The sequence below is a fragment of the Phallusia mammillata genome, chromosome 4 (assembly GCF_965637545.1).
Source record: "Phallusia mammillata chromosome 4, kaPhaMamm4.hap1.1, whole genome shotgun sequence".
Classification (NCBI taxonomy): Eukaryota; Metazoa; Chordata; class Ascidiacea; order Phlebobranchia; family Ascidiidae; genus Phallusia; species Phallusia mammillata.
The window spans coordinates 10,336,184-10,350,557 of NC_137255.1; the positions used below are offsets into that span (position 1 = coordinate 10,336,184).

At 37.2% G+C, this 14,374-nt stretch overlaps 1 protein-coding gene across 1 annotated transcript; it reads right to left on the reverse strand.

Moving 5' to 3' along the window:
* Positions 1–3,277: 3,277 nt before the first annotated feature.
* Positions 3,278–14,373, reverse strand: LOC145223839 (uncharacterized). The gene is made up of 20 exons (XM_080090236.1): positions 13,373–14,373; positions 13,163–13,269; positions 12,988–13,048; positions 12,328–12,584; positions 10,754–12,074; positions 10,391–10,537; positions 9,755–9,965; positions 9,219–9,429; positions 8,455–8,635; positions 7,731–7,930; positions 6,993–7,415; positions 6,547–6,643; positions 6,158–6,298; positions 5,621–5,797; positions 5,186–5,321; positions 4,728–4,882; positions 4,431–4,528; positions 4,252–4,365; positions 3,864–4,035; positions 3,278–3,785 (listed from the first exon to the last, which is right to left on the reverse strand). The coding sequence occupies exons 1-20, from the start codon at positions 13,528–13,530 to the stop codon at positions 3,674–3,676; spliced, it is 4,479 nt and encodes a 1,492-aa protein (XP_079946362.1). The 5' UTR covers positions 13,531–14,373; the 3' UTR covers positions 3,278–3,673.
* Position 14,374: the final 1 nt, after the last annotated feature.

Below are 14,374 nucleotides of genomic sequence, written 5' to 3' on the forward strand. Positions count from 1 at the left end.
CCACATTGTTTCTTGTTCGCCTTTCATGGAAACCTCCTTTGTCACATTCGTATTTTGCTTCGTCACGATGACGTTTTATTGTTTGTCTGGTTTTGTCACAAAACAAACGCGCTTTCTAACATTCTTTTCCTGTGCTGAACATATTTGAAAAAAACATTGTGTTTGATTTGTTCTATTTATTTTAGTTTGGGCAATGTTTTACCATTTGCAAAGCAAAACTTTATTTTCATTTTTAAGTTATTGTAAATGTAAAACAATGCGCGTCTCCTTCGTATAACTTTGTTTTGAGATTTGACTTTTTCTTTTACTGCTCCCCTACAAAAGGAACAATATGGTTCTTGTAGCTATGTTTATTTCTGAACAGGCACAGCATAATCCAGCCATTGTCTAATGTATTTAACATGGTAGACATGTCTCTACAATATTCGGACAAGTACAGACGATGACCATGGCGTTATTGTTGTGTTGTTTTTGTTTGAGCGTTTTGGTTATGAAGCAAGTGTATTGGTTTTGTATGTTGTAAATCGCAAACTTAACTTGTTGGTTTGTCGCAGTGATGGGGAGACTCGAGTCAATGACTCGACTCGAGTCCGACTCGAGTCACCTTTTTAAAAGACTTGACTTGACTCGATACTCAGTTGTGAAAAGACTCGGCTTGACTTGGACTCGTCTCAGTAGAGACTCGACTCGGACTCGGACTCGTTATTTCACCAACAAAACAGAAATTTCTTATAATGGATAACCTGTTCAATTGGCTTCAACCAAACAGCAGCTGCAATTTACTGTGCTATGCAAAGTTATTTTTGCTTAATTTTAACGGCAAGTGCCCCCTATTGCCCCTACGTGCCGGCGCCCATGGTTCTCACCCTTTTTGCCTTCGCGCCCTTTTAAGTGTTGAAATCTAATTGCGGACCCCTTAGAACAGGGATTCCCAACCGGTGGTACGCGTACCACTAGTGGTACGCGAAGAGTTTTCAGGTGGTACGCGAAGAGTTTTCAGGTGGTACGCGAGTAGCTTCTGTTTTGTTCACAAAAACCTCAATTTGCAACTTTATATTTTGTTTGTCTGGTTTTGTTCACAAAAAAACAGTCCCCAGGCCTATTGTCATTGTTACGTAACTATTCCTGTTGTTTCGTATCATTACGATCTTCAAAATACAGGTCATGTCAATTCTCAACAAAAAGCATAGTTGCTACTTGCTATGAAAAGCCGAACAACGCTGCGGCACAGTGGGCGTTAATTATGTCAAATGATTGCTCTTGATAGATATATCTACTGTTTTGGTGCTTAAGATAGCGTTGAATGAAATATGATTCAAACAAATTAGTTGTTCTGCAAGAAGTGGTACCATAGCAGGGCTACCGTATTTGCTCGATTGTAAGCCGCCCTCGTTTATAAGCCGCCCTCGATTGTAAGCCGCATGTTGAGGTGTTAAAAAAATAATGTAAGCCGCCCTCAAATGTAAGCCGCACGCTGGAATTTTAGATACGATTGTTTCCTAATACATCTTTCTGTAGTTATATGGTATGACTATTTGCCCATATCTGTTAGTTACGTTGATAACTGTACCCGACAGAACGTATATCGACGTATAATCTGTACACGCATACATTTTTTGAACCCCAAATAATTTAAAATGTTGGAGTGCAGAAATGATTTCGGTATAAAATTAAAATATAAGCCGCCCTCGATTGTAAGCCGCCCTCAATTATAAGCCGCACAAACGGCAGCTAAAAAACAATATAAGCCGCGGCTTACAATCGAGCAAATACGGTACTCAAACTTTCTTGCTCTGCGACCCCAATTTAAAACAAAAATTTCTACGCGACCCCTTGATGGGTATGATGTAAAAAAATACTTATATTTTATATATATACCATCTAATGGCGTTTAAAAAGCCTAAATTAATTTCTAACTTGATACACAGATTGACAGTCTTAGTTTTTATGACGTCATAATCAATATTGTGACGCTTGTGGCATCTGCTTTTCGCATTGTTTGCACACAATAGGCATAAAAAAGGTCTGGCGCATATGGCTACTAGGCTGGTAATACTTTTTAAGTTCTACAAAATGTGTTTAGAGCAGTTTGAACACACGGGAATGATGTTTAAACAATAAATGTAAGCACGTATACCATTTATTGTGACTGACATAATAACCCATAATTGACTCGAACCGCTAGTGACTTGACTTGACTCGACTTGAGACTCGAACCTCATTTGACTTAACTCGACTTGAGACTCGAACCCCTTGTGACTCGACTTGACTTGGGACTCGAACCCCTACTGACTTGACTTGAGACTTGACTGATAGGACTCGTTACCCAACCCTAGTTTGTCGGCTTTATTGCGTACGTTTTAAAATTTTTAATAGAATATATATGTATATATCTACGACATGGACTAATACCTATGTTTTTCTACTATTATGGTATCATATTTTTTTACTGCGCTTCTCATGGCGAGTGTCTTTAGCTGTACAGTAAACCACCATAAAGGTAACGAATTAAAACGAAATGAAAAAAAAATACTGATAATATGAATATAGCACTAAACTGACAACCCAACTGCAAGTTTGAAGTGTATCACCTAACATTTGACTTTTAACAGTTTGTCATCTTGAATATGACTTTAATTAAGTTGCTTGCACCTAAAATTTAATAAGATAAGACACAAATTTAACTGAATTTGACACAAACGTCGAATTTGGACACAAAAAGACACTGTTCTAAATTTAGGTGCAGCACAAATATCACTTTTTACAAAAAAATATTAACAATGAGAACGCAAAAACGTTACTTTGTAGGACGAGGAATAAAAAGGCGTATTTTTTCGTGACAACCTCCTGATTTTTTGTGTACTATTACGGGTAAAAAATCAGCACAGAGTAGTCCGTAAAATTGAATCAGCGCTTGTTTTTGCATTTTTATTACAATCCCAGACATTGCTTAATCCTACGTATAATTTCGTAGCAATTAGGCTACATTTGCTGTATCTGTTAATTCAAGCTTTCATTTTAGGGAGCTGTACATACATTAAGTTTCAATACTGTATAACAATAGTAATTTGAGCATGGGCTGCTATAAAATAACTAAATAGTTTAAGAACCAATGTTCCATACACTAACAACTTTGTCACTAGTAATATTCATATGATCCAAAATCGAGCTGTATCAATTTAAGAGCAGGTAAAACGCATCTAACTACCGTTCTCAAGACAAAATAGAGAATCATGATTCAACTGCCCTTTATTGATTGAAACAAAGCGACAGAAAATTGTAAATTTAAACACAAGGTTTGTCGTTTTTAACGTATAAAAACGATTTGCTGTTTTTCACTTGACAAAGACGATTTCACCAGAAGTGTATTTTTTGCGTTTTTGACAGATAGATCATCTGAGGAGTTTGGGTTTTAGTCATAAACATTGAATACAAAGCAACGTTACAAGATTTTGTCTTTATTAAAATCAAAAAGTGCAAGTGTTACCCGGTAAATTACGAATGTCTATCTGGTTATTATGTCAGTTTTAGCTTCCATCGTTTGGAGAAAAAAATATTAGGAAATACCTTTTTGTGTATTATTACGTCATTCTTAATGTAGATTCGTATTAAACAACGTAAATATTTTATAAAAGTCTGCAAATGTTTCAGGCCAAATTACATTTGGGCTGACTCAAGCCTTGCATATTTTCCACTGGACCACGCTGGGGTCGTCATCAGCCGTAGTAAGAATTTGTTGCTTGTTAGATAAACCAACAACACTGGTTACACTGGTGGCGTGAGCTCTACAAAAAAGCATACAAATTTTTTTTGACTTGGCGCTGATACTTAACAGATTTTAATCACAATCAATCGTAACGAACCTGTATGTTCGTGTGGTAGTTGTGTCAAGACATGGATACGCTCCCATGGTGATGACACCTTCAACATCACCGACGCAAAATAATCCTGTACTTGAATGTTTGCTTGATTTCCATGAACTGATTTGCACTGTATGAGCTGTATAGCTGGAATCATCAAACTGCGTCCACTGTCCTGTATGTTTCAAAGAATAGTTGTTGTTTTTTTGTTAAATATGCATCTGGTAGATGTTCAAATATGAAACATGATGCCATTTATATTACAGAACGCTAGGACATAAAAGTGCGCAAGAAACCTAAGTGTAAATTTACTTGTGTGTTTTGAAAATTATTCTATAAGGCCGAGATGGAAACAAAATTAGTTTTATCAAAACTGGTAGTGTTTACGCACCTTTTGAATTGAAGTTAAGAACGCATGTGTGAGACGCCCAATGCCTCTCGTCTTGATCATCTATGAAACTCGCTTCTCGCGTAGTTTTCGCATTCCACACTTTTAATTCCAATTCTAGGATCAACAGTATGTAAACACAAATGTGCATTCCCACAACTTGAAATGTAGCCTACACATACTTGACTGGTTTCCACATGACCGAATAAAATAAGAATCTTTGTGTTTCTTTCTCGTCCAGTCCAGTCCAGATATAGTGTTCGATTGGTGACCGGTGCAACTGAAACACGCCACAAAATGCTGACAAAAAATTTCCCCCCTTTTTTTTACCCTTTTTTTAAAAAAAACATAAGCAAGAGCAAACGCAGTCACATAAAAGTTATTAAATTTCAGCTTTCCTTATTACTTCTCGCTTTAAACCGCCACCTTGAATTGCTGTATTGTATATTTTAAATTGCTGTTGTGGTTTGTTTACATACCGGGTAATTTCCGTCACTTGCGACCTAGTCACGTGACAGATAGCGATGTCGCATCCGACCGACACCAGCAGTTTGCATCCGCTCGGAGAAAATCGTAGTTGGTTTATAGCGGACTTGCCCTCGGAAGTGCAGTAGAAACTCAGTGGAGGAAACAACTGTACAAAAATAGTACATGCTATAGTTATACATGGTGTTTACACAGTCTAAAACAGTCCATTTAGAGTTGTATGTGCAAAGAGTCGCCATGCCACTTTGGCTTCACGATCTAGATGAGTTACATTCTCTTTCGAGTTTACCATTTACTGCTGTTCAGAAGGTTTTTGGTGAGGGCCCAGAAAAGAGTCCTACAGTGCTTAGTTGAATTATACCACATTAAATAGAAAATAAAAAGATGCGTTATTTAGAACTTTGCGGATTTAAGAGTTTCAAAGCAATAAAAAACTTCAAGAACATTTTACCTCAAACGCAGTTTTATTAATTCGTGCAAGAGTTAACTTTCCGGCCAAGTTACCAATGGCAACAAACTGTCTTCGGGCGCTCGTGTCAACACACGTCACACCGTCAAGTTCAGGAACTTTACACCGACCGATGATCCTGAAACGAAATGAAAAATTATAAGAAAGCATGTGTGTGAATATTTTTTAGTACCATTCTCATCTTTTCAGGCAGCACGAAAGTCGTTTTCTATTTACGTAAAACAAAACCGGAAAAAAATTATTTGTGCAATACGACAAAAAGCTGTATCTGCTCATGTCTGCAAGTTAGTCACGTTTAATCGTTTGGAAACGCGTTCCAAGTTAAATAAAGTTATTTGGTGGATGTAACCGAGCTTTAAATCTGGTTTACTACTTTTTTCATCAGTTTAAAACAATTAAATTTGCAGTATTTTTTACGTTTGTTCGCCAGCACTGTAAATGTGAATCCATCCATCGTTGCTTACTGAAACGAAAAATTCTGTCACCCGTTGCTTCTTTTCACCATCTGAGTAAAACAAATCGTGGCCTCTGACGAAATTTTGGTGCATGTAAGTCTCGTCGTATTTACTTGGGTCCTCGTTTCGCGCTTTCTCCCTAGAATTTAAAATGTTGACACTGTACACCGAGAGTAATATGCAAATTTGCAAATTTAAACAAATTAGTTTCCAAACGCAACGACTGAGTAGCAAATAGTACACTTTCGGGAATAATATTTAGTGTTCACATTCTTTGTGATGTTTCTCAAGTATAGCTATGGTCAAGTAGGTATATGTGCCAAAACTTTCAAACGAGCCTGCTTACGCCTCTTCACTAGAATAGCTTAACCAGCAATAATTACGCAACGACATTTCACTATGCAAGTGACCAACAGTGCATAGTGGAAAGATTTAAGTTTCAATCCTAATCAAGCGTTTTGCATTATAGCGCCCTGGATTACACAATAATCAAAAAAACCTTGACAGAATTCTTTTGTGGGCATGGAGTTGTGGATGAAGGTTGGAAAATGAAAGTTTATCTTCAGCAGTTTGATTATATTTTTCATGTCTACTCTTCCACGCCTGGGTAGGCAGGTTATCCGGAAATTTTCTTCTTACCCTGCAAGCATTAGAAATCGAATAAAAATGCAGATCCGTACACAGGGACTTAAAACTAAAAAATACGGCGCATAGAGAATTGTTTAGAAATTTTCGTTCGTTTTATTAACCACACATGTTTAAAGTCGACATAGCTATAGTTTCAGATGCTAAAAATTACTTCGTAGCACATTTAACGTGCACAAAATCTCATCAACAACAAATAGAATGCAAAAACATGTTCATTGTCTTCACAAAATATTATTTTACCCTGCGCTTTTAGGAAGCTGTCGAAGAGAAGGTTTGAGTTCAGTTGATGAGATGGCTGCTGATAGCAGCGACCTGTATTCGTCAAGACTCTCTGTCCCTGTAATTGAAACACTTTTATACTCTCTAAAATACATTATTTTCTCACATCGTTACCTAAATTTGCTTCCTGATCTTGAAAATAAGGACGAAAAAAAGAAGATTTTATTTCGGCAAATAGGGAAGATTTATGTCTGCCGTTTTTGCCTTTAAACAGACGTTGGTTTTGGCACTTAATTTTGACGCGACGTAGTGTATCCGTGTTTGCAGTTTGTATCTGGCTGTCATGTTGTCTTTTGATGACAAAGCAAAACAAACTGCGTTTTTTTTATCCCACGTCGCTTTTCAAAAAAGAGTTACATCATGTTTTATTTTAGTGCCAACCTCAAAATGACTCAAATTGGCCTTACCTCGTAATCTTCTATTCTTGTACTTGAGTGGCTTAAGCGCCGCCATGCATTTTCCCCGATATTTCCAACCCCGGGCAACCTCTTGGTCTTCCCAACAGACGATAACAGACGATGTTGTTTTCTCGGAAGGGCTTTCTTCGGTAGCAGAGACCTTTGCCACCTTTCCAATCGATTGTGTAGACTGGGAGCGCTTATGTAGTAACTTTGTTTTGCTTACAGGAGCTGGCTGATCAAAATTTAAACTTGCAGCCAGGATGACATGCTTTTCCGTTGCTACAAAGAGAGTTGTCTTGACAACATCAATGCACGTGGCGGATCCGAATTCTGACGGGATCTTTAGTTTGCCGCAACATTCAAATTTAGACTTACGACTCGCGAACGCCTTGACGAGTCTGTCACGCGCCCCGGAAGTAAAGATGTGACCTGTGTAAACAAGTGGGAAAGTATGCAAATTATGTAACCGATTTGGATACAGCTTTTCAAGCTCAAATTAGATTTTTTAAATCTTGGCGATGGTCTAGGAAAGTATCAACTCTCTAAGTTATGTACACCTTCACCAACTGTGTTTAAAATCCGCCTTATATGAATGTGTAGCCAAAGTAAACTAACCAAACCGGGCAAATCAATACAACCAAGTGTTATGAACATCCACCTACTCTACAAACTTACAGCCATGTCAATTGCTTACAAAATAGTTTAAATGTGATATAACAGTAATCGTAAACAATCTTTACTGACCAGATTCGCTGACGCATATCGATGACAGGTGACACTCGTGCGCATGCGCAAAACCACGCACTGGAGTTTTGGCCGATTCGTCCCACAAGAGAAGAGTTCCATTTGAATCTCCAGTCAACATGCTTCCATCGGTGAAGCGATCCGTATAACAGCAACATGACAAAAACTCGGCTTTAAAGAAGTTGGCACCAAAGTGTCCACTAAAAGTAGATATTACATTTTAAACTTCTTAATAAAACAACCCAACAACAAATCTTATCACAGTTAAAATTTATTGTACACCGTGATCCAAAATTTTTCGTAAGCTTTGCAGACAACTATAAACTCATTATTTAATTTGAAAAGATATTGCGTGTATTGTGTCTGTTGCATCAGTAACATTTTACATTCGTGAAACAAGCCCCAATTTTACCCGTGGATTTTTTTTGTAATTTTTCTACACAACAGTTCCAGAGGTGCGCCTTTAAGTTAAATAATCTCCATTGTTAAACTTTACCGTTAAGCCTGTTCTTCTTGACTATGAGCTAGCATATTTCATAAACCAGCAAAGTTTGCGATTTAAATATTCAAGGCACGAGTTTTGATTTCGTCCCTAACCCTGTCCTAGTCTTAACGTTAATTTAAATAACCTGGCTCTTTGCGTTATCTATCGGCATTTAGCAAGCCATTTTACTGTGAGTTCTTACGTTTATAGCTCTACCCATCATCGGGTTGTCAAACTTACATCGTTGGTGACGACAATTGGGCTCCGTCACTTTCTCCTTGCACGTATTCGTTGTCGTATTCATCCAACAATCGCCAGAAATTAATTTGACGTTTTCCGGCAGTGATAAATTTGCCTTCTCCAGTGTGTATTGCCCCAATACACCGAGGACCATTGTTGGAAGGTGAAAAATTCCTCGAACCTGTTTCAACCAAATCTGGTTTGTCATTGTATGGTGTTTGTAGGCTAATAATTTATATCAGCAAAGTATATGGGTCGTGTTTCCCAAACGTTTCCCTGTGTATGGGTCGCGAACTAACTTTGGATGACCTGAGAATTTTTTGGGTAGCCTGATTTTGATAAAAAAAAAACGTTTTGTTTTTCCCATGGCCTAAAATGTTTATGACACAATAATTTTATAGCAACTGACATTTGTTTGTGACATCATAAATTAGTTGTCAGCTCACTCCACAGTGTTGCGAATTGTGTAACTGATATTACGCCGAAACCGACCAAGATTAAGACAAACCCTTATTGTTAGAGGTCAAAAAAGCTAATTATTAAAAATAAAATAGCAATTTGGCGTTTGCACCGTTAGCGGGAATTTACAGAATTAAATTTTGCAATGTTTGAGTAGCTTCCAAATGTGTTGCAATCACGTTTTTTATCCTTCTACAAGCAAAGCGTGTTTGTCACCATTTTCTGGTTGCTTCCATATCTTTCGACAAAATAAACGTTATCACACAATCATCTCAAATAAATTTAAGCCTTTACAAAATTCTTACCAACGACTGTTTCTGCCCTGGGCCTAATTGGAGAATTGGTTCCAGTTTTCTGCATCAACGATGTCTTTGGGCGTTTCACTTCAGGTTTCGGTTTGACGAAAGTCGGTAGAGAAACTTCTTGAAAAACTGTTTCCACACTCGTTACACGACAACCGCCCTCCCATAACGTCAGCGTGCATGCTTCGTCGTTTTCTATCGTGACGAAGTAGTCCTAAAATAAAAACGGACTCGACAAAGTGCAAAAACGCGAGATTGGTATTTACAACAGCAATGGAACTTTCAATTGCCAAGGTTCGCCAGTTTTTACAGGACTAAGCCCCAAAAGAAAAATTTACCTTTTTTGGCTAAACACAACAAATTTACCACGCTATCAATTTGTGCAAAGTCGGAAATGTGCCCGAGTGTGTATTCGGGTCAGGATTATTTAAGCCTATGTTCAAGTAAAGTTCCTAATTATTAAGCACGAGGAAGAACTAATCCGAAAAGACCAAGTTTATTTGACCTTGGTTTTAATCGTAACGCAATATTTACTATACCTGGTAGTCGAGAAATTGCAATCTGTAAACCGGGCGTCTAATTATTCCAATCCCAATCACTGTGACAGTTTCCATCGTGTCACAGTTCCATACACGAATGTGTGTTTGTCCGAATCCCACCGCTGACGATATATCGGTTGTACTGTTTGCTTGTTTGCTTGTACCAAGCTGGGCCGATGCAATACGAGCTTCGTTGGGGTGAACGGCAATTCTATAAAATGGAAGATTCACGGATCCATTAGAAAGTAGCAATTCGCAAAAGCATAATTCAGCATTTCTGGTTGGTCATGATAATTTAGCTTTGTGTTTAAACGACTAACAAACGCCGACGTGAGTATTAAACTTGTACCCTACACATCTTTTGAGAATCACTTTCCCCCTAACTTAACGAACCACATGTTCGAACCAAAAAATGACTTAAGTTGGGAAACAAAGGAATACAGAAGTAGTTAGGTAGATTCGCCCAAAGGCTGGAAACATTTACGTTATACCAGAACAGTTATCTGGCCAAATTACGCTCCGTTTCAGTCTGTTGTGTTTTCCTATGCAAGCAAAAACTTCATCTCTATGATGTTATCATGCAATTGAAGCTGAGATATGTATTTAAACGTTTTCGTATTCATTCAGAAAAATTACCCAGTTATAAACCCGCTGTGTTCCAAATAATGTCTTTGTGACTTGCGAACGTGGTTGTAGACAATCACAACACATCCAGAGAAGTATACAAGCTCATTGTTGCTGTTTATCTTCATATTCTGGGGGTAGGCAGTGCTGCAGCCGTATCTGTAAACAAAATACATTTTTCATGTTTTGCCTGAGAGCTCACTTGAGATTTTTACCTCTATATACATATGTTTTTGTGTGTCTGTATGAACTCACATACTGCTGAGCAAAAAAACATTAAAAACACTAAAATTTAGATAATTTGAGCTTTAATAAACTGTTTACTAAGGTCATATAATGGCAAATTAACAGCGTTATGTGATATAAAATACTTACACCCATTGAACAGCTAGACCAACTTCGTTTTGTGCTTTCCAGTTTTGAAAATGTTCACTAAACTTTGAAAGATCGGAGCTTTTCTCATATGCCTCATCACTTTCTGATTCATTATCCGAGGATAATGTAGTAATCGAATGAGAATCAGCCCTGTCTAGAAGTTGAGGTTCGTTTTTGCTTTCATGAACAGTTGGATCTGACTGTTCCGGGTCCTGATATGTAGTGCTTTCTTCCTTTGGTGTTTGTTTGCTTCCATTTTCAGTTTTATCGATTAGTTTAGATTCGTCAGTGTTATTTGTAGACTGTTTCTTATTTTTGTTGTTTGTTTCTGTAAGTTCTGTGATGTTCGTTGGGTTTTGATCCTTTTCATCGATTTTTGACTGTTCATCGCTCTTGTCGGCTTGTGAACTATCAGTTGTTAGCTCGACTTTTAGGTTACCTTCCAAACCCGTTAATTCACTGTCTTCAAAATCAAGTGGAAGTTTGTGAGAATCTTCTGGGTCCGCAAGATTGTCTTTTTCCGTTTTGTTTATCTCCAAGACTTCTTCTGGCTCGTCAATCTTAATTTCCTCGGTAGTGCTTTCATCGTCGTCTTCTGTTTGTTGGGGCGTTGCTGCTTTATCATCAACTTTGCTTTGTAATTTTGTCGTTGGTTTATCCTCACTGTCACTGCTTTGTATCAAATCATTTTCTACAGGCTCATCATTACTGTTATCCGTTTGCATCGTTGTTGGCACAGTCTCGTCGTTTTTCTTTACCTTCTGTGTTACATGTTTTGTATCATCTAGGTTTATTTCGAATCCTTGGTTTGCATCCTCACTGTTTTCATCCTTTTCATTGGCATCACTGTGAATGGATTTGGTATTTTCGTTTCTGTCTAAATTGTCAACACACGTGTGATCGGCCGGTTCCTCTTTTTCGTCATGAGTGCTCTCTAGCGACACTGACTGGTCAGTAGATGGTATGTTGTCCTCTTTTCCAACATTGGTGGGTAATTGTTTCGTTTCCTTACTGATACTTGCTTTAGGCACTGAGTTCTTTTTGATTTGATCCTTACCGTTTTCCTCCGACTTGTTTGTTAATAAACTCTTTTGATTTTTGATGAGTTCGTTTGATTCCTCCTTGTTTTCATTGTCTGTGTAATCTGGTGTTTCTTTTGCGTTATTATTTTCACGTTCAGCAGTTTGTGCTGGTGGGTTTTCTTCTCGTAACAGTATTTGTAGCAACTTGGGTGACGACGATGCTTGTGAAATCTTAGGTTTAGGTTTTGTCGTTTCACTAGTGCTTGTTGCAACGGTTTTCAACTTTTCGTTAGATGATTCTACAAATATGAACCATAAATTATATTAAATTGGTACAAATTGAATTTTGTCTAAACTTAAAGAACGTTGTATGAACGTTTATGAGTAACGTGCAAAAACTCAATGTTATTACCCTACATTGAAGTCAAAAACAATATCCGGCAAAGCAATGAATATCATGTTAAATTTTCAATATTTAGATTTTGTTTTCACTGGTAAAATTAGCATACTAAATTTTATTTGCAGCGTATAAAATAAGCCAAATAATCTCACCTTGTTCATTTTTATCTTTTACAGAAGCTTCTTGACTTGGAGACGCAAGTGTAGTCGTATTTTCATTCTCACGTTTTTCATCAGCATTACTTGCAGTTTTTGGTTGCACAGACTTGGCGTTTTTATCTTTTAGAGCCGCCGACAACTTTCCCAAACCTCTTGCTTTTGAACGGAACTTGTCAAGTTTGTAGTTGCGTTTTTCGGTTGATAAAACCGGTTTGAAAGTCGGGACTGTTGGGGTTGCTGCTGGTACCAAACTAAACAAGGTACGCAAAAGTTAGATGACATTTTTCTACATTTTTAAAAACGTCTACACTTCTTCCAAATTTATTACGTGCAATAAACGTTTAGATGAAATGACACCGTACCTTATATTGCAACTGTATGTAATTTATTTTCAAGACTTTCTAAACATGGCCAAAATTGATTCAAAGTGCTTGACAAATAGTGTATTTGGACACTTATTTGGCACTAAAGGTATTAAGCCAGGTATTTCCATGTCCCAAAATGCGTACAAAAAATAAAAAAGTTCCCCAAAAGCGACGCGGCATAAATAGTCAATTTAAACTTCTGAAAATTTCATGAAAAGTAACTTTATTATCATTACCGAAAAGTTTAAGAACCGCTAACCTTACGTTTGGAAGCAAGACATTTTCTTACCGTTTTGAGTCAGGTGTGGTTGTGTGAGGTTCCTTCGGTAATACTTCCACACTGTCTCTTCCTAAAATTGTTGCGCAAAATAAAAGGCCTCATTAACAGTTTTACCGAAGCAACACACAGCCTGGAAAAGTGAATGGCAAAATTGACTTTGATAAAGTTTATTTGCACTGATTACCGGTTTGTCGTTGGGCCTTCTTCAAATGACGAAGAGCGGTTTCCACATTCACTCCTCTGTTGTCGATTATTATGTGACCAAACTCTCGACGAGTTCTCTCATCCAGTCTGATGTGAAAACATAAGTTTTTTATCAGCAGGTAATCTGTTTGGCCTTGTTAAAATTTTTTGGGGAAAATCTATAGGTACAAATCGTATAGGCTAGGCCTACCTTATGTTGTGAAATTCAAGCAGGGACCAAAACGATTCTTCGCTTTTTATTCGAGAATCCCTAGCTAGTTTATCCATGTCCATCTTGAGATTACGTAATCTCTGTAAGCTAACTTGCTTCAGGCTTTTTATGAGCATATCTTCGCGTAGTAAACTCATTTTCTACACCTGGACTGCCCACTTTTATGCTGAATAGCAAATTGTCTAGTAATGTGGCAGTAATAGTATATGATGCCAATAAACCGGGCCTGAAACGAAATGTGATCAGAACCTATTGTTTAAAAGATTGACGCGAGCAGAACGGGGAGTATCACCACTTCAGTAATTCAACCCACACAACCTTTGAAAGATTGCTTGTTCTTGTCAATCAGAAAAACCTAGATCAGTAAACAATGTTAAGTGAATTTAGAGCCCTAAACCAACCCAGCTAGATTTTTTTTGATTAAAATGATTTGGTGGGTGCGGTTTGAAACTATTACAAAATAAAATCTTTTTCCCATTTACCACAAAAATAATGCTTTATCCGAAACGCACGAGTGCGTTTTTCGAGCAACAGCTACATTTAAACTGTGGCATTGTTTTCGTTTTCTTCGTGGATGCAATTTTCACTTTCAGAAACAGTTCAATGTAATTAGAAGTTTAAACGTTTAAATGAAGTTTACCGGACCTTGTTATTAATTAAAAACAATATCTTTTACATGTGAATATTTAAAAATTAAACGAATAAATAAAAATCTGTTTAAAATATCTTTACTCTTTAGTTTGTAAATGTTGGGAAGCTTTAAAAAAACGAAGTTGTTTTTTACATACTGTTATTTTTTGTTAATGCACTTCTATTTATTATTTTATGCAACATCACGGCCTATACACATTGATCACTTGGGTTCTAAAATAATTTTATGGTCATTAATTTAAATTAGTTAAAAAGATGATGTACAAGCCATGTCATTAGTTTTATGTAATTAGTGGTCCTAAAGACAGTAATTTATTGTTACAGTTAAGA